General features: G+C 55.9%; 1 protein-coding gene across 3 annotated transcripts in view; it reads right to left on the bottom strand.

The window, feature by feature from the left end:
* Positions 1 to 1,076: 1,076 nt before the first annotated feature.
* The window catches only part of UNC5B (unc-5 netrin receptor B), a 90,335-nt gene continuing 73,117 nt past the window's right edge, over positions 1,077 to 18,294 (bottom strand). For 2 of the 3 annotated variants that reach the window (XM_003903814.5, XM_009214739.4), the window contains 14 exons: positions 18,148 to 18,251; positions 16,714 to 16,894; positions 15,806 to 15,973; positions 14,830 to 14,994; positions 14,570 to 14,602; positions 12,439 to 12,633; positions 11,737 to 12,126; positions 11,006 to 11,093; positions 9,974 to 10,142; positions 9,614 to 9,847; positions 7,643 to 7,792; positions 6,863 to 7,027; positions 5,805 to 5,986; positions 1,077 to 4,811 (listed from right to left, as the gene is read on the bottom strand). In XM_003903814.5, the coding sequence (XP_003903863.2) occupies positions 4,646 to 4,811; positions 5,805 to 5,986; positions 6,863 to 7,027; positions 7,643 to 7,792; positions 9,614 to 9,847; positions 9,974 to 10,142; positions 11,006 to 11,093; positions 11,737 to 12,126; positions 12,439 to 12,633; positions 14,570 to 14,602; positions 14,830 to 14,994; positions 15,806 to 15,973; positions 16,714 to 16,894; positions 18,148 to 18,251 (2,390 nt within the window). In that variant the 3' untranslated portion in view covers positions 1,077 to 4,645. The remainder of the gene's footprint in view (positions 4,812 to 5,804; positions 5,987 to 6,862; positions 7,028 to 7,642; positions 7,793 to 9,613; positions 9,848 to 9,973; positions 10,143 to 11,005; positions 11,094 to 11,736; positions 12,127 to 12,438; positions 12,634 to 14,569; positions 14,603 to 14,829; positions 14,995 to 15,805; positions 15,974 to 16,713; positions 16,895 to 18,147; positions 18,252 to 18,294) is intronic. The other variant, XM_003903815.5, reaches the window with a different exon arrangement.

The raw sequence follows: 18,294 nt of genomic DNA, 5'->3' as shown, positions 1-18,294 counted from the left end.
TGTTCCCCATTCCCAGGGGGACAGCTAGGTGATACAGCCACATAGAACCCAGAGCCACAGGTCCCAGAAAGTCAGGGCTGGCAGGGCCTATAGGCACCACATACTCAGGTTGTGAAAACAAGTTCCAAGGTCAAATATATCTGGGATCTCCATTAATATGAGGAGACCCGCTTCTTCTTGCAGGGCCTTCAGAGCCTTTAACATGCTGATGGGCAACATGACTGTCCAAGATGGGGCCAGAGGGTGCTGTCACCCCAAATTTAAAGAACCTACTCATGGAGCAGGCAATCCATGCTGGGAAATGCTCAGGCCAGACTCAACTCACAAAAGGAAAGACTTGAGGTCCACAGGCCGGAGGGGACCAGCTTGAAATGGGGCCGCTGCTAGTCTTCTTACAACACTTCTGTGCACATTAGAACAACCTCTCCTCGATAGCAAGGTACTCCTTTTATTAGCACAAGACTCCTTTACTGCCATCTGCTGGAAACATCTCAGCAAATACACAAATCTACAACATACATGGGAATGGAGCCACCCTCCCCTTTAGATATGGTACTCTTGCCCAGTGCGTTACCTGCCCAACCATGCCTGGCAGCCTGGGGTGGAGTCATATGATCCCAACCTGCCCATCACTTCCTTTCAGCCTGCACAATAGTCATATATCCTAGGTGAGATTTCTGAACTGACCCTGCAGCCTCAGCACCCTTGGGGATACTCCCTTCTGAACTCCTCAGAGACGGTCAGGGATGCTGGGGCTTCATCTCTGTGTCATCCCTCTCACCCATTACCTAGCCCCTGGCAGACTCACACGACGAACTCCTGAACAGATCCGGACGCACAGGGACCGGGATCCAGATGCACCACGGGCTCCTCCTTGCTGTGTGACTCTAGGGAAGTCCTCACACCTCTCTGAGTCAGTTTTCCCTTCTATAAAATGAGGCAGTTGGGCTTGCTCATCTCCTGGGGGTCAGATAGCTCTGAACTGACAATGACACCTCCACCTTCCATGGAATTTTGAGAAGAGCAACACAGTCATTCCCAATTACCAACAGGAAGACAGCCAAATGCAACCCAGATTTTATCAGACTAGGAAATATAATTTATTTCATAAAAATTAATTTTGTTACAATAGGAATGCTAAAGGTTATTTATAGGTTGTAGTTTACAGAATAAACAGAGGTGGGGTTGGGGGCCATCCCTGGGGCCCTGCACCCGCCCCTCCCGGGCATATAACCATGTCCACGGACCTGGCAGGGGTCCAGCCCTTTGCCCCACCAAGAGCTCCCTGCACCGAAGCTGCTGGTCACCTCCCCTAAGAGACCCGGCTCAGCTGCCTGGGAGCTGGGGAATAGGGACCAGAGTGCCCTGGAGGGTCCAGGAGATGAGGAGGGTCCCCTGTACCTTCAGGAGAACCCCTACCCCTGAGCTCTGGAGCCGGGGGCACTGTGAGAGAAGGCAGAGGGAGAGGCACGTAGAAGATACACTGACTGACCCTGTGGGCTCAGGGAGGGCAGAAGACAGGCACACCAACCTCCAGACGTCCAAACCTGGGACGCAGAGGAGCACACACACACGCTTGCTCAGGTGGGGACACGTGCACGTGTTCTCGGAGGGGCACCCTGATGTGCTCACAGAGAACAGCACAGGTACACGCACGCGCACGCACACGCGCACCCCAGAGAGGAGAGAGAGAGAAACACCTGCGTAAGGGCCCTGCAACCCCCAACGGTACCTGAGCTGCTGCCCACCAGGTACACGCCCTCTGGGGCTACCTCTCGGGTCTGAATTGGAGGAGAAACCACCGATTCCACCCCGGAGGCAGACAGCCTCCACAGACGGATGGAGTTGGCAAATTCTTTCTGGGCATTTCTCGTAGAGCTGGACGGTTTGAACCCTCCCAGGAGGCTCCAGTCAATGGGTCTGTGCTGTAGGACATGGTGCACATTTCCAGAAGTCAGACTGGAAATGGCACCTGGGTGGCTGGCTGCACCTCATCCGTCAAGCTCCTGTCTTGGGGGCAGAGCAAGCAGCTTCTGAGGGTGGGGCGGGGAGGACAGAAAAGAACAGGGAGGAGGGGCACGGCAGATCACAGGGTCCCCTACGGAAGCCTACAACGGTGTGTCTGAACCCAAAGAGCCTCAGACTGCAGCATTCTAGGTATGAAAAGGACACTGAAGCCCAGAGAAGGCAGTGATATGCCGGAAGTCGCACAGCAGTTTAATGGCAGATTTGCAACTCGATTCCTGGTCTTTGGACGGCCAGGCTGCATGTGGAATGGCACCCCCTGTCACGGCACGTGTGGTCTAGCCTGGTCAGACTGCCCTCAAAGCCACGTGACCGAGGCCCACACGTGTGCATGGGCTAACAGTGACCAGTGAGGCTGAGCCCATGGGACGGGCACTTCGGCAGGGAAAATGCCCGTCATCTGGCACTTTCCTTCATCCGAGGCAGCATCCTGGTGCCTGGAGGCACCAGGGTTGAGAGCCTTAGTCTCAGCCTCCAGACCCAGTCAGGGTCCAGCCCCTGATGCAGACCTGGCCCTCAGCAGCCCTGGTAGAAGGAATCCTCTCTCAAATCTCCAGGCAAGTCCTCCTCTGCCCACAGCCAGGCCACACCCCAGGGGGCTGGTGGGTGGTAAGAAGCCCCGCGAGCTGCCGAGTCCATGGCAGAGAAGCCAAGCTGGGGACGCTGGCTGGAACTGCAGCCCTAAAACCTGCCCTCCTCTCAGGATATCAGACTTTCAAAGGCCAGGATGTGCTGAGACGGGTCCCAGTGGCTGCTCAGAGGCCTGCTGGGGCACGCCCTAGGGTCACTGCCCGGAAGTGTTGGGGAAGCTGGCACTTGCCCTGCCTGGAGTGCCAAGAGGGAGAGGCCTTTGATGAGGCCTCTGTGCTGGCTGCAAGATCCTTGTCCCAGCCACTGCCAGGCAGTTGCACAGGGCAGAGACTCATCCTGCACTATGCAGGGCCCCTGGAACAGGTTGGGTGGGGGTAGTGTGTGCCGTCCCCTCTACCCTGGCAACCCCACCCACTGGGAAAGGTTATTTCAGATCTCCCAGACCATGGCGGGGTGGGTAAGAGGAGGGTTATAGGAGGTGCCTGTGGAGATCAGAGCTGGGAAACCAGCTTCTCAGCCTCCTCCTCCACTCCTGGGCATGCAAAGCACAGCCAGGCCACCCGCCTCCCAGCCTCCCACACTGCAGGGTTGACTGACACTGGGAAGCTCCGGCTTCTGGAGCTAGAAAGGACCTCTCAGCCATCACTCTGCTTTACAGAAGGAGAAACCAAGGCTCGGGAAGGGCAGATTCTGGATTCCTGGCCATCAAGAGAGCGTCACCCTGCTCCAGAGGCTGCTGGGCTGAGGATGGGATGAGGGTGTCAGGGCTGGCCCCACCTTAGGGTAAAGCTATCCAGCCCCCAGGAGAGAGATGTCTGTAGAGGACTTTCCTCCCCCACTTCGTCTCTCTGTTTGAGTCCCACTTCTGAGCCACATCCCTTTCTAGGAGCCACCAGACCAAAACCAGACTGGAACATTCTCCCTGGCTCACAGCCAGCCTCCTCTTTCATCCCAACTTTCTTAATCCAGATTCCCAGGAGCCCAGAGGTATCTCCCTGGGGCTGTGGGAGGGAGGGCCCACCCACTCCAGCCCTTAGCACTCCTTGGCTTTACAGATTCAGCATCTGCTTAAGATTTTAGAGGGAAATCTAGCCAGCTAAATCTAGACAGTGAAAACCCTGTCTGATCTACTCCCTGCACAACTGGGGAAACTGAGGCCTTGTCAGAATTCAGTCCAAGATGGATTTGTTAGCAGCAAAGTACTCTCTGTTCAGTCTCTCTCTCCCCAATGCACACGCGTACATGTACACACACACACACACACACACACACACATACACACAGAGGCACATTCACTCCTGGCCAGAAGTGTGTGCCCATTCTCATCCACACTCAAGAAAAGAGTTTTCTATTTTTTTGTGTTGTTTTTCATTTTCTTTTTTTTTTTTTTCTTAAAAAGGACCTATCCAAATAATCTGGATAATAAATCATTAGCGTTTCCTAAGAAACTGGGTTTTTCTTTTCCCTTGTGGTTTTGGTGTTTTTCTTCTTCTTTGAGCCTTACTAGCGGACTGAAGCTTTCTTTCTTTCCTTTACCTTTTTGCTTTTGGACAGGAGAAAGCAGTTTGTCTGAATTGTACTTGACTCTTCAAAGAGGAAAAGGGCGTGGAAGCAGAAGGGGGCTTAGGGAGAAAGGATAAATCAATAAGGGAGGAAGAAAATGAAGAACGGAACTAAAACCCATGGAACTCAGAAGTTGCCAGGCTGAGGGTAGGGGGGTGGAGGGAGGGCCTCCTCCCTGCCCCAACCGCCTCCAGAGGCTTCAGCCCCATCTTGGTTCCCGCACGGAGATCTCAGGCCAACAGACAGAGAACGGGGATGGAGAAGGAACTCTGGGCCCTCTAACAACAGAGTACATGGATTTTCTAAGGCTGGTTGTGGTCTGGGGGTTGGGGAAGAGGAGGAGGAGAGGCAACTCTGGCTGTGAACTGGGAGGAAGCAGAGGCCAAACATCCTCATCAGGAGGCTCCCGCAGGCCTCCCTGCACCTGCCACCTGTCAGTCCCTGCCAGCCTGCCGTCCCAGGAGGCTCAGCAGTCCCCGTCAGTGGCCACAGCCACCAGCATCTCACTCTTGCCCATCTCCTCCAAGGCACTCGCCAGGCTGTTGAGGTCCCCATCGTCCTGCTGCAGAGCTTCCCAGAGGTCCAGGATCACACCCGTGGGGCTCGCTTTGGTGGCAAAGTAATTCAGGTACCTGGCAGAGAGAAGGAGGGCACTGAGGTCCCCAAGCACTTAGCTCCTTCCTGGAGCCTGGGGGTGAAGGGGCACAAGGGGAAGTGGGAAGGCTGTGAGCTTTGGTGTCCTACTGTCCTGGGTCTGAATTCCAGCTACTGTGTTGTGGTCTGTGTGGCTCTGGGCAAGTCAGAACCTAGAGCTCAGAATCTTAGTCTCCTTGTCTCTAAAATTGGAACAATGCCAGTTACCTCTCAACAAGATCCAAGATCATATAAAGTAAGGGTCTAGCGTTGTCTCTAGCATGTAACTATCTTGTTCATCATCATCGTTATTATCATTGAAAGACACTGGCCCCAAGAGAGAATGACCACATGTAGCATGTGCTTATTCCTCCCACCTGTGTTCCCTCCTGCTCCCATGAACTCCCCTGATAGGAGGAACAAAGCCTTAGCCATCTTTGTAAGTCCTACTCATTTCTAGTAAACGTCTTATCTAAAGCATCTGCTCAATGCAGGTTTATTACACATCTTTCAATACATATAATACTTATTATCATTGGCTTTATATTCATTTATCCAGCATTTGAAGTTCTCCAAAAGAGTTTTGACACCAAAGTGTATCTCAGCCAGTCAGCAAGCATCTCCGGAGCACCTTCTCTGTCCTAGACACCAGGTGCTGACAATGATGGCACCAAGCTGATGCCCTGGCTTTGAGTCTCCTGCTGTTCTGTGAGACGGGCAGGTGGAGCGTTATCCCAGCACAATGGGAAAAGAGCAGGGCCTGAGAGTCTGCCCGGCTCGAGGACCAGTGCTCTGAGCATGATGCTCCTTGAGGGAGCAGTACTCTTGAACTTTGCATATCCAGTCCCGAGTTCCTGATTTGCCACAAATGGTGGCAAAAGGGCGGCTGGTCTGGGAGCTGGTCTTGGCTGTCAGGCTGCCTGCCCTGCCTGCCCCTGTGAGACCTTGAGGACGAAGGCAGATGGGGGTGGGCTGTGGTTTGGGATACTCACCGGTCCATAGAAAGCTTCTGCGCCAACATTCGCCAGTCATTGCCCCGTGAGTTGGGGGCATCTAGGCTGTTGCATATCTTCTGGCGGATGGACAGCGGGATCTTGAAGGCGTAAGGTCCCAGCTGGGTGGTGACGGCGCTGCCAGGGGCAGAGCAGAGAGTGTCCAGGGAGCCAGCAGGTGTCTGCAAGGGTGGGGACCAAGAGTGAGAGGGGCACAGCGCTGGGCACTGCTCTCCAGCTTCCCTCCCCTTGGACTGTGAGCTCATTGAGCCTTGAGTCACTCCCACCTCCTCTGGACAGGCTCCCACTGTTCAGGCAGGGGCTTCTCACTTGAAGGGTCGGTTCCCAAGGGCAAGGCCTGCATGGACATCCTCCAGGCCTCAGGGGATGCACCATGCTTACCTAAGGCCCCAGGCAAATGCAGATGCAGCCTCATAGTTAGGAAGCCCCAAGGAGCCCCAGCCACAGTCTAATCCACATGCACCCATTTGTACAGGTGGAAAGTGAAGTCTAGAAAAGGGGAGTGGCTTGCTCATGGCCACATGCCAAGTTAGTGGCAGACCTGGGTCCAGACCTGTATCCAGTGCTCTTCACAATGCCCCACGAGGAGGATCTAGTGCTGTCACCCTGGGTGGCCTGGGATTTCATCTCAATCCAGGTTTATAACGGTTGAGAACCATAGGCCTGGTCCTTGCATCAACCTGGGTTCAAATCCAGTCTTGCCATTGGTGCATAGTGTGCAAATCCTTGCCCTTCCTAAAACCTACGTTCTCACCTCCCAGGTGGGGATCATATCTGTCATGCATCTCCTGGTGCTCGTGAAGATTTAGTGAGATCATGTAAGTTTTCTGGTATATGCCAAGCATGTGAATGACACTCAATCAATACATGATGCTTGTTAGCAAAACATGACCAAATGTCTGCTCAGACTTGGGAGGTGAGAGGGAACTACAGGGGTCTGCGTGCTGCAGCCCAGCCCCAAACCCTAGAGGTGTCCTCTGGCCCTCATCTCCATCAGCATGGTGTGCAGCTGGAATATCTGGCCCCCCTTCCCTCACCTCCGCCAGAGTGGTGTGCAGCTGGAATATCTGGCCCTCCCCTTCCACTTGCCGAACGCAGATCTTGCAGGTGAGCTCTGTGGAGGCCAAGCTGTGCCTCTCCAGGGTGAAAGTGCAGTGGAGGGCCTTCTGGCTGCCGCTCCAGATGTGATAGAAGGGGATCTCCTGCAGGAGGAGGGGGTCAGGACCAGGCAGGCAAGGCCAGCCTGCCCTGTCCTTATGGAAATGGAGACTCAGGGAGAGCTCGGGGAGCTTCGGTGGGCAGTTCAGGTCTCTCCACCCAGATGGGGAGAGGTCAAGTGCCCTAAGCTAGCCAGCTGAGTTGGTGTCAGACCCTCAGTTCCAGAAGGGAGCTGAGGCGGGGTACGTGAGGGAAGGAAAGGCACAGGTGTGTGTGTGTTGGGGGCTGGGGGGCCTCATGGTCTCAGGTGCTGCTGCGTGGGCAGCAGCAGGCTGTGGCTGTCACAGATGAGATGGACAGTCTGCCAGGAGGGCATGCCCTGAAGGGTGGGGAGCCTCTGTGAGGATGAAGGGCACAGGCATCTGTGCGTGTAGGGATGTGACAGGGCAGAAGTGTACATGTGGTTACCCACTGCCCTGAATTTGGGGATGTGCTTGGGGATGGCTGGGAGCCTGGAGACTGGGCTGGGAGAAGACAGAGACTGTGAGAGACCCAGGGAGGCCGCAGGGCAGAGCCGGGAGGCAGAGCCCAGGAGGGAGCTGGTCTTCCCAGGCAGCCCTTAAGTGTTGCCCCTCTCCACCCATCAGCCCAGCCCTCACCTGGTATTTGGCCAGCAGCTTGCTCCTCCAATGGGCGTGGGGGAGGTCATGGAGGGAGAGGCGCAGGTTGTGGTAACTGTCTTTGAACATCAGGGGTTTCGGCTCCTCCACCAAGTAGCCACCCAGAGTCCGCTCCAGCTCCAGCACCTCCTGTGGGCCAGGGGCATGGGGAAGGGGAACCCATCACACTTGGCCAATGGGCCTCTTCTGCTGCACTCTGCAGGGCAGGAGTCAGGGGCCCATCTGAGTGCGTGGCTGGGCATTTGCAAGAGCTCACAGAGGGCTTATGGTGTGAGAAGATGAATGGATGATGGATGGATGGACAGACAGTGGGAAAGATGACTAGATGAATGAATCCATAGATGATCGTATGGCTAGAGGGACTAATAAATGGACAGATGGATGGATAAACAGATCGATGGCTAGAAAGATAGACAGATGAATATACAGATGGATGTACAAGGATGGGTGTATGAATAGAAAGATGGAAGAAAAGATAAATGAATAGATAGAAGAGTAATGAATAGGTAAACAGATGGGCTGCTGACTGAATGGGTATACGGTCAGATGAACAGAAAGACGGATGGATGGATGAACAGACGGACAGATGGATGGATAATGGATGGAGGGTTGAATAAACAAAGAATGCCATCAGGCCAAAACCTGGTAACTTCCCTCTTGATTTCTATAGCACTCTCTGGCCAAAGCTGGCCATTAGCCAATGCCCCAGGACCAAGAGGTCCAGCTGCAGGAGCACTTCCCAGGCACCTCCCACCCATCGCAGGACCACTGGCATCTCAAGCCAGTGTCCTCCCAGCAAGGGACACTCCTTCTCCCATGGGCCTCTTTCACCTATGCTGTCTGCAGTGTGGGCTTTGGGACAAGTCCCATGAGTCTGGGAGATGAAGGAGCTGGATGGGGCCAGGCAGCAGAAATGGGAGGTGCATGGAGCCATGGGAAAGGACCATGAGGCACTGAGGAGGGCAGATGGTAGGTGGGAGGGGAACGGGCTCACACACAGCCAAGTATCTGTATGCTTCCAGGGTTACATCAGGATGAGCCTGAGCTCCTGAGAATGGGGGAATGCACAAGGGCTCTAAGGCTGGCAGGGAATAATGGTGCTAACACAGGGCTCCATACCTGCCATCATCAGGCTCTCGGTACTATAAGACCCTCCCCTCTGCTTCCCTCCCTCCTGTCCCGACCACCCCTCATCTGCACGACCCTTCCTTCACTTGGGGCATGGCTCTCCATCCTTCTACACATGCTAGGAGCCTGGCTGTCAGCCTTAACTTTCCCTCCCACTGCCCATCCCATCAGTCTGTCCATTCCACTGAGCACACACAGCATCCAGCCCCGCCTCTCCTGGCTGCTGTCACTCCCTGTGGCCCAGGGGCCAGTCCCTCTCATCTACCCACCCCAAGTATAGCCACAGGGGCTTTCTAAAGAGCACCTGTGAACAGGTGTCTACCAGGTCCATTCCCCTTCCTGCCGCGTGGATTCCAAATTCCTTGGCACAGGCTCCTGGGAGGCTGAGCCCTGCCCATCTCTCCTGCCCTCACATTCACACATTCCCTGTGCCTTTCAGCTGAAACGCATATGAAACGCAGCCATTTCCGTCAGTCTGGAATGCCCTTCACTCCTCTCTGCTGAAACTCCTACATGTCAGCCTTCCCAGAGACCCTCCCCACCAGCCCAAGCCCCTCCTGGTCTCATGCTCCCTCGGTCCTGGGGCAGACCCCATCAGAGCCTTCAGGGATCCCTGGTCTGCCTCCCACCTCTAACCTGGATCTTGGAGACAGGCCCTGTGCCCAAAGCTGTTTCAGTGTGTGAGGGCCGCATGCGTGACCTAATAAGGCTGGTGGTGGGGAAGGGTTCCTGGGAGGGCCCATGAGCCTGGTGAGGGGGATGCTGGCAGAGATCATGCAGCTGGCCGGCCAGGGCTGTGTGGGCACCTGCAGCTGGCCCTACCTTCAGTGCTACAGGTGTGTCCTCCAGGCAGTAGACCCGGAGGCTGTACTCCAGGGAGGTGCAGAGGGCAGGGGCGAAGACGGCCAGCTGGAGCCGCTTGACTGCTGAGCGGGAATAGGACTCGCCCGTGAACACATAGGTGCCCAGCTGGTCCAGCAGGATATGGCAGGCCCTGGGCTCCAGCTGGCAGTAGCAGGGTGTGTTCAGGGTCTCCTCATCCAGGGTCACCACCTCCTGTAGGGGACAGCAAGGGTGGGGTAGTGGTCACAGTTATTGAGGCTGGGCCAGAGGAAAAGGGCTTTCTTTTGCCTCCCTGGGAAGGTTGGGAGAGCTGGGCCAACCTTCACCCTGGCTCCTCACCTCCCAGTGGCCCTGGTGGGCCTGGGTCTTGAGCTGAAAGATCCAGTCACCGGCACTGACTTCGGCACAATGGGGCACGGTGAGGATGACGGGGCGGCACAGCAGGAGGCCTGTGGGTCCGCAGGTCACCGAGGGGCTCAATACTGTCTGGGTCCCTTCTGAAAGCGGGCTGGGGGAGGACACAGGGTAGGAGGGAGGCAGTGAAGAGCTCGGCAAAGGTGCAGGCTCCTGCTGGGCTCCCAAGCCTGCCCAGGGCCCGGGAGGTGGAGGGCAGCTCTTTGCCACTCAGGACTCTGCATTCCCAGAGGTCATGGGGGCAAAGGAGGCAAAGAAAATGGCATGAATCTTGAGGTTGTTTCCAGATTTTTGCTGTTTCACTGCAACATTATCATAGCTCAGAATTCCTTGCTTACATTTTCCAAGGTTGTGTAATTTTGGAAGGTATTCAATAGGTTACGCTAAAGTGCCCTCCAGAGAGCTGGTTCCAATCTCTACTCCCGCCCACGTGCCACAGAAGGCCATGTTCCCACTCTCTTGCCAGCAAGAGGGTATTATCATTCGGAAAAAGGTCCTTGCAAATTCCTTAATAATAATAATAACAATAATAATAAAATCCCAATATACCTCATGTTTTTTTTCATTAGTTTTCTCTGACCGCAAATTAGACTGAACATTTTCTCATAACCTACTGGCCAGTGTGTTTGTGTGAGAGTGTGTGTGTGAATCACTTGTTCATATCCTTTGCCCATTTTCACAGTGAGATGTTTACTTTTTCTTATTGATCTACAAAGTCTCTTTACATAGTAAGGATATTCAGCCCTTTGTCATACTTGTAGCCAGCTTGTCAATTGCCTTTGAGTTTTACGATTTATGGTATTGGTTCTGCAAGTTTTAAACATGGACCCAGTAAGATTAATGCTTTCCTTGGAGGACTGTTTGGTCTTAGCACCAGGTTTAGAAGGGGCGCCAAGTGTGGGCACGCAGCAAGGGATGGGAGGAAGAAAAAGGAGCAGGGGCTGGGGCTCTACTCACAGGGTGCTTTCTGCCTTGTTGATGAGTAGATACATCTCGTAGAACTTGCCCTGGGGAATGGCTCCATTGGGCACCAGTAGGCTGACCCCTAGGGAGAGAGGGAGGTCAGCAGGGAGTCCAGGAGCTCAGGAGAACAAGGGTTTGGGAAATTGGCCCCAGTTTGGGGCTGGGAGAGAAAGATATCTCCTGAGCTCCAGGTGGTCACCAGCCAGGGGTGGGAGGGGGTCTGGGGACTGGATGCAAGCAGAGGCCAGGCCACTGACCAGTGCTGGCTTGTCTAGGAAGACAGGGGTCTCTGACATTGCTATGGGGTCTGGAGGTCCAAGTGCCAGCCCTACTCCTAGCTTAGTGTACGGTGCTGGGAAGCTGTTAATTGCTGGCTTTGCAAACTAAGATGGGCGCCCCTGCCCCTCTGCTGCTAGTTCTAGGACAGTGCTTTGTAGGTCTGCTGAACTACATAGTACTATTCTCTCTCACACAACAGAGACACTGAAGCTTAGAAGGTGGCTGGCCCAGGGTTCCTCTGCCCTAGTGAGGGCACAGGCAGGCCTGAAGCCTAGCTTTTCTAGTCAGACCTCTCTATTTTATACTCACTTCCTGCCACCAGGCCTCCCTTTCCCCATCTGTGATATGGGATTAGGGCAGCCCTGTCTTCTGCTGGATGGGTGTGGGGGCAGTCCGCAGAGGAGGTGCTGAGGCCAGGCTGACACACAAGCAGAGCAGGGGCTCACCTGTGCCAGGGATGCTGAGCCTCCCACCCAGGCAGCCAAAGGTGCTGCTGACGCTGCTCCCCGGGTCTCGGGGCAGGCCCAAGAGCTGCTGGGAACCAAGGCTGGCGCTGCGCAGGTGCAGGAGGTGGGTGTCCCGGGCGAAATCACTAGGGTATGTGCCCGGCGGCAGGACCCCCAGCAGGTCAGCCCCGTCTGCCAGGCCTGGCCCAGAGCCCGTGGTGCTGGAGCTGTAGACCTTGACCTTAAGGCTGGGTAAGGGGTCCAGCAGAGGAGAGTTGGTCATGGGGATCTTGTCGGTGGAGTCCTGCAGGGCATACACGGGTCCACGGTAGATGCCGGCACTGGCTGTCAGGTCAGGAGGCACAGAGGGGTGTAGGAGCTGCGGGTTGTCTGCAGGAGTGGGGGCTATAGTCAGACCCAGCTGTGCCCCATCTCACTGGCCCAGCTCCCACTGCAAAATCCCACCCAAATGTCCAGCTGTGAAAGGCTCAATTGCTGCCAGCTGCGGGAAGCTTTGGGAATCCCGCAGCCTGGGTCACTCCCTTCCTTCTCTGTAGTTCTCTAATCCATACCCATCCACATAGTTATCTCTATGGAAAAACCCCGGGAGGGAGTCAGGAGCCTGGCTCTGGTCTGGGTACCACCAGAGCCCTCTGGGTATCCTGCCTCTGCCAACCACCCCAGACATCCTCCGGTTCTTACTGGGCCTGGCCGTCTTGAAGTTGACAGGGTGGAAACCACCAGTCAGGGCGGCAGATGAGTCAGTGATGTCTGTGTCGAAGTCACGGCAGTTGCGGCGGTACACCACCACTCCCACCGCCATGAGGATTGCCACGACCACGAAGACAGCCACCACGAGCCCCGCGTACAGCGCCGTGTCCCCTGAGGCCTCCAGCACTGCGGGGACAGGAAGACCACATAAGGGGCAGCACAGACACCAGGCCCTGGGGGAGTCAGGGAGGCCCTGGGTCCCTGGAAAGGGCAGGGCCCAGGGCCAACCAGCACGGTGCTGAGTTCCAGTCTGAGCCCCGCCTACACACGCTGGCACCCTCAGGCTAGCCTTGAACCTCTCTATCAGTAAAATGGGCTCGAAGTCCCTGCCTTACTGCCCTTCTAGTTGTGGCATGAGAAGAAAAGAACAAACATGTTCACACCATGTGTTAACTTGTTGCTCGCTGCTGAGGAGACAGGGTCTGTGGCTCGAGGCCATGCGGCAACATAATTTGCCCTGTGAGCGCTGGGGTTGAAACCTCTGAGTCTGCAGCAATTTCCATAGGACCAAAGGCCCTGGCTCTGTTAGCTTGGTACGTGGATAAGCTCTTCTGCCTCTGTTATCTTTGTAAGTAGCTGTTCTGAACTCTTCTTCCATTCCATGCTCTGAGGGTGGGAGGTAGAGGGATGGGGAGCTGAAGGAGTGGAATGAGATGCACAGCAATGCGGTGGAGAAGAGGTGGGCATGTGGGGAGAAGGATGGGCCCAGGGAGGTAACCCATGGCTACACTTTCCTCCCCCAGGCAAACATGGCCAGGCAGGAAGCCTCAAGGTCAAAGTGGCAGGGTCTGAAGTAGGGCTCTCTGGTGGAGCTTTCTACAGTGGTGGAATATCCTATGTCTGCAGTATCCGGTATGCAGCCACTAGTCACGTATGGCTCCTGAACAACTCAAATGTGGCCAGTACCACTGAGGAACTGAATTTGAAAAAAATTATTTAATTTTAATTAAGCTAAATAAAAGTTTAAACGGCCAAACGTGGCAGGTGGCTTCCACACTGGACAATTCAGGGAGAGCAAAATTGGCGGCCAAGATGGCTGCTCTTCCCCTTGCTTCCTTCAGGAGCTCCAGGAAGCACCTGTCCACGCGCTCCCTCCCTGGGGGGCCCTCAGAGAAGTAGGCCTGCTTCCTCTGCCTGGAGTCCTCCACACCCTGCACTTGGGGTCAGCCTGAGGCTTTCAGCAAGGCAGGGCATGGCTCCCAGCCCCGGATGTCTGCCCACTTCCAACTTCTGTCCCCCAGTATCTCTCTTCAGCAGCCCTCACTCTTGGGCTCCCCCTCAGGGCTGGGCTCCTGGCTCAGCAAAGAAATGGCTCCCCCAGCTTGGCTCTGCCTCCTGTTGCCCTCACTAACACTGGGGCCACTTGCCTGGTGATTTACACTTGAATCATCCCCAGCCCGAGCCCCAGTAAGCTCGGCCAAGGGCCTCACTGATTTTATGATTCCAGAACTATCTGGAAATTGTGGTTTAATTACCATGGGCCAATCTGCTCAAGTGGCTTTGCTGCTCTGGTATGACTGCAGTGGTGGTGCAGCCTCTGGGGCTGGAGAGCACACCCCCCGGAGCTGACGCAGGGCAGCGGGCATCACAGACCATTTGGGAGGCTTGGCCCAGCTGCTGGGGCGGAGGTACAGCAAGGGGCGTGAGGGGGAACTGCAGTGGTGATGCCCCGGCCCTGGTCCGGAGAGGAGGGCCAAGAGCATATGGTTAAGAAAACCAGCTTTGGCTATAAAAATATTTGGGTTCAAATCTTCACTCTGCTACTTCTTGCCTGTGTCTCTGGCCAAGTCCCTTCTTCTCTCTGAGACTCAGTTTCCCCTCCTATAAGAGGAAGCTCAGTAGGGTGTCCTAGGGCCTTTCTTTTCTGTCAGCCAAGGGTTTGCCTGTCTGCCGGTGATGGAGGTGCAGACACATGCAGTGTCAGGTGTAGATGGTCCCATGGAGGGTGGGTAGGGCGGCACCTTCAGCTCTCCCTGCCCTGCACCCTGATCCCGGGAAAAGCCAGCCAAAGAGAACCAGGGATCCCCCAGAGGAAAGAGGACAGCCATGAAAGGGGACTTACGGTGGCTGTTGGGGTCGCTTAGAGTTTTCTTATCTGTCAAGGGAAATAAAGGGAAAGACAATGACATAGGTGACAGGGAAATAGTGGCAGAGAAGGCAATGGGAAGGATGAGATGAGATGATGGATGTGGTGGGGGGCACAGAGGCCCTGAGGACTGCCACGCTGCAGGCTGGGCACTGAGGCATGGGGCCGGGTTTGGGGGGACCCTTACATGGCTCCAGAGTCCCCACCCCCAGGGCTCCACCTTCCCTGTGACTCACTTTGCATACACAGGCCATCTGTGCAGTTCTTAGAATCGAGCAGCGTCCCGCTGCAGTCACGGCCTCCGTTCTGGGGTGGGGGCGCCATGCACTCGCGGCTACGCCAGTGGGCACACTCAGTGCTGCAGGCTGACCACTTGCTCCACTCCGTCCACGCCCCGTCGACTGTAAGAGCAGGGCATACAGGAGTATGTGCACGCACAGACATGTGCACGCAGGGACATGTGCACACATAATTACGTGTGCAGAACACAGCAATGTGCCAACACACATGCATGCATACACACTGTGGAAGGAAATGAGGAACCCAGGACACATGTGTGCCACACAGAGAAATCCACATGATATCCACATAGCCCCATGCCAATGAACAGCCAGATGCACCTGGCAGGTGGACAAAGAAGGTACAGATAGATGCATAAGGTCATCAACACGATACAGCCCAGTGCACAATTTACACACAAAGACACAAACCCAGGGTAAAGAAAAACAGTGTAGGCACAAACATACAACCCAAGGGAGAGAACACAGCACATGTGTGGGGGTAGGGGAGCAGAGGGGCTGCACAGAGAGAGGAATAGGAGGATGGCTGTCAGTGTGAATAGGGTCTGTGGCCACGGTGTGTCTTAACAGTTAGGGGCAAGAGGCTGTCCCTGAGGCTGCCCCTCTGAAACCTTGGCCTGGGGCTGACACACTGACACTGAGAACCCTCAGCTTGGAGGACAGAAGGCCCAGGCTAGAGGGTCAGGGAGAAGGGGCCACCACTCAGACCCTCTGCCTCTATCTCACCAGCAGCCCAGGGCAGAATAAGTCAGAGATCAGAGCATCTCGTCAGCCTGGGCAGCCAGCTGTGGGCTTGGGACAAGCACCTTCTGCTCTCCATGCTAGGGAGAGAACGGCTGTCCTGGCTCTGGCACACAATACAGAAGGTGGGACAGGGTTCAGGGTGGGGCTGGGCATGGATGAGGCACCTTACCTGGGCAGATGGTGGTGCAGGCGGTCTTCTGGAAGGCCTGGCCCTCGCAGAAGGCCCCTCCGTTGAGTGGGGTGGGGTTGGTGCAGGTCCGGGTGCGCTTCTGCCAGCCTCGGCCACAGCGGTTGGAGCAGGGCGACCACTCTGCCCAGCTGGACCAGCCACCATTCACTGCAAGGCGGCAGCTGTCACCTGGTTGGCCTGGCTCTGGAACCCTCTGCCCTCCCCCAAACCCATCCCTCACCCTGACAAGGCCCCTCTGCCGAAGCCCGGCCTCTCTGGTGAGACCCCATCTGCCTACAGTGTGAGAGACTCAGAAGTGGCAGGCAGAGCTGGGCTGCAACCATCAGCACCAGAGGGGACCCGGGAAGTCACTGTATATGCCCCACCTTGTTGTAAGATGGCAAGGAAGGTCCAGAAAGGGCTGCCAGTTGCCTAGGGTCATCCCGGGAGTAATGGGGGCCTGGGACTGTGCCTGGAGCTGGAACCTAGTACAGGGCTCTTTCTAGAACTCTGTAAAGTCACCTCAGCTGTGGCTCCACTCCTCCCACCCACAGGGCCCAAGGGAGAAGCAGAGAACAGCTCACAAGCCTGGGCATTGGTCCCTAACTCTACAAGGACAACAGGCCTCTGGGCGTACTGACTGGGTCCTGCCTCAGTCCCCAGACTTGGAGAGAGTTGGTTCTTCTCCTTCAGAGTTAGGCAATGCATCCTGAGAACTGGGGAGTGCTCCTGGCTGGGAACCCAGGAATGCCCAACTTGGCCATGAATTTTGCTGTGTTGTGACCTTGGTCAATTCACTTCCCCTCTCTGGGCTGCATCCTCCCTACCAAGCCAGGGGTCCCACCTAGCCCCAGGCTCTCCTCCCTCCCTTGACCGTGTCTGCCCCTCCCACTCTGAGAGGCCCGCACCGTAGACGATGACGGTGGCAGTGGTGCTCCGGCGTTTGGCCACGATGTTCTTGGCCACGCAGGTATAGTTGGCAGTGTCTGACAACCGGGCCTGGCGGATGATGAGGTTGTGGTCGATGGTGAGCAGGAAGTTGGTGTCCTGGGTAGGGTCGATGACATCCTCATTCTTGAGCCATTCCACCTGCAAGAGTGGGAGTGAGGGGGCAGTGAGGGCCCAGGGCAGGTCTGACCATAAACAGAAGAAGGGCAGTTCTACCTGGGTCCACATCAGGGTCATGGCAGTGAGGCAGGGCCTCGGTGGGACTGGACACTGTACAGCTCCAGGGTTAAGAGCGCCATTTGTCAGTTGGGTGGTCTTGGGAGGGGACTTACCACTCAGGGCCTCAATTTCATCGACTGCAAGATGGAACTGAATAGCACCTACCCCACAGGGATCCATCGTGAGGATTACACGAGTTAGAATGTGTAAGGTGCCGAGAACAGTACTCAGAGTAAGTTGAGTTAAGCTAACTAAATAAGCGCTAGCCAGGAGTATCTGTCTTTATCATTAACTCCTCCCGGCTCTACTAGCCAGGATAAAAAGCCTGGAAGGTGATAGGAAGAAGGTCCCTGGGTCTGGCAGACCTGGGTACAAACCCCAGCTCTGCCACTCACCAGCTACCTCACCCTAGGTGGCCACTGGGCCCCTCCCAGCCCTGCTTCCCTGCTGTAGGATGGAATGGTAACATCAGTTTGCAGGGCTGTTGCAGAGACCAGCATGCCAAGTGCCTAGCATATATGGGCTAGGGATGTTTGTCTGAGCCCACTGTGCAGAGGAGGGTTTGGGCTGGGAGAGGCTGAGCAATGAGTGCACTGTTTTGGGATCAGACAGGGCTGATCCCAGGCTGGAAGTCAGGGTCCTGACTACCCCAACCGTTCACTCCACTGGGCAAAGCTGAGATGCAGCTCTACTCCCTGGACCACCAGTGCAGGGAGTATGTCTGGAACAGAGGTAAGGATGGCGAGAGAGGACAGGCAATCCAAAGACTGTGTGGTTTCAGGAAGGGGTGACCGGCTCGTGGGGGAGAACACACTCATCCACATGCAGGATAGGACCCTTTGGCATCCAGGAAGCTGAGGCCTTGGGTTCCGGGTGGGGCAGGAGATGGAGACTGAGCTGGAGGTCCACCTAAGGAGCTCCTGAGTTCTGGGGATTTCTGCCCTAGCCACCCCATCCTGTGGGGTTATGCCTGTGGCAGACCCAGCTGGGATCTGGCATTGCTGTGTTCTGCAGAGCTGGCAGTTCTCTTCTCTTTGCCAAGCCTCAATCTCATCTGTGAAAGGGGTAAGGCTCTGGGAGACCAGCACCATGGCTGATGGTAAATACCGTGCCTGCCTGGCCTCTGCAGGCATGGCCACAGGGCTGTGCTCAGTGGTCTCTACGTCCCCGCTCACCTCGGCCACGGGCACCCCCTCCGGCGGGCGGCACTGCAGGAGAACCTCATGGTCCAGGGGCACCTCCTTGCCCAGAGGCTCCTGATCGAAGTTCTTGCGCAGGTCTGGGAGAAGCGAGAGGGTCCCAAGGCAGTCAGGTGTGGGGAG

This window comes from Papio anubis, chromosome 11 (assembly GCF_008728515.1).
Source record: "Papio anubis isolate 15944 chromosome 11, Panubis1.0, whole genome shotgun sequence".
Lineage (NCBI taxonomy): Eukaryota > Metazoa > Chordata > Mammalia > Primates > Cercopithecidae > Papio > Papio anubis.
This window is presented reverse-complemented; position numbering and strand designations above follow the sequence as displayed.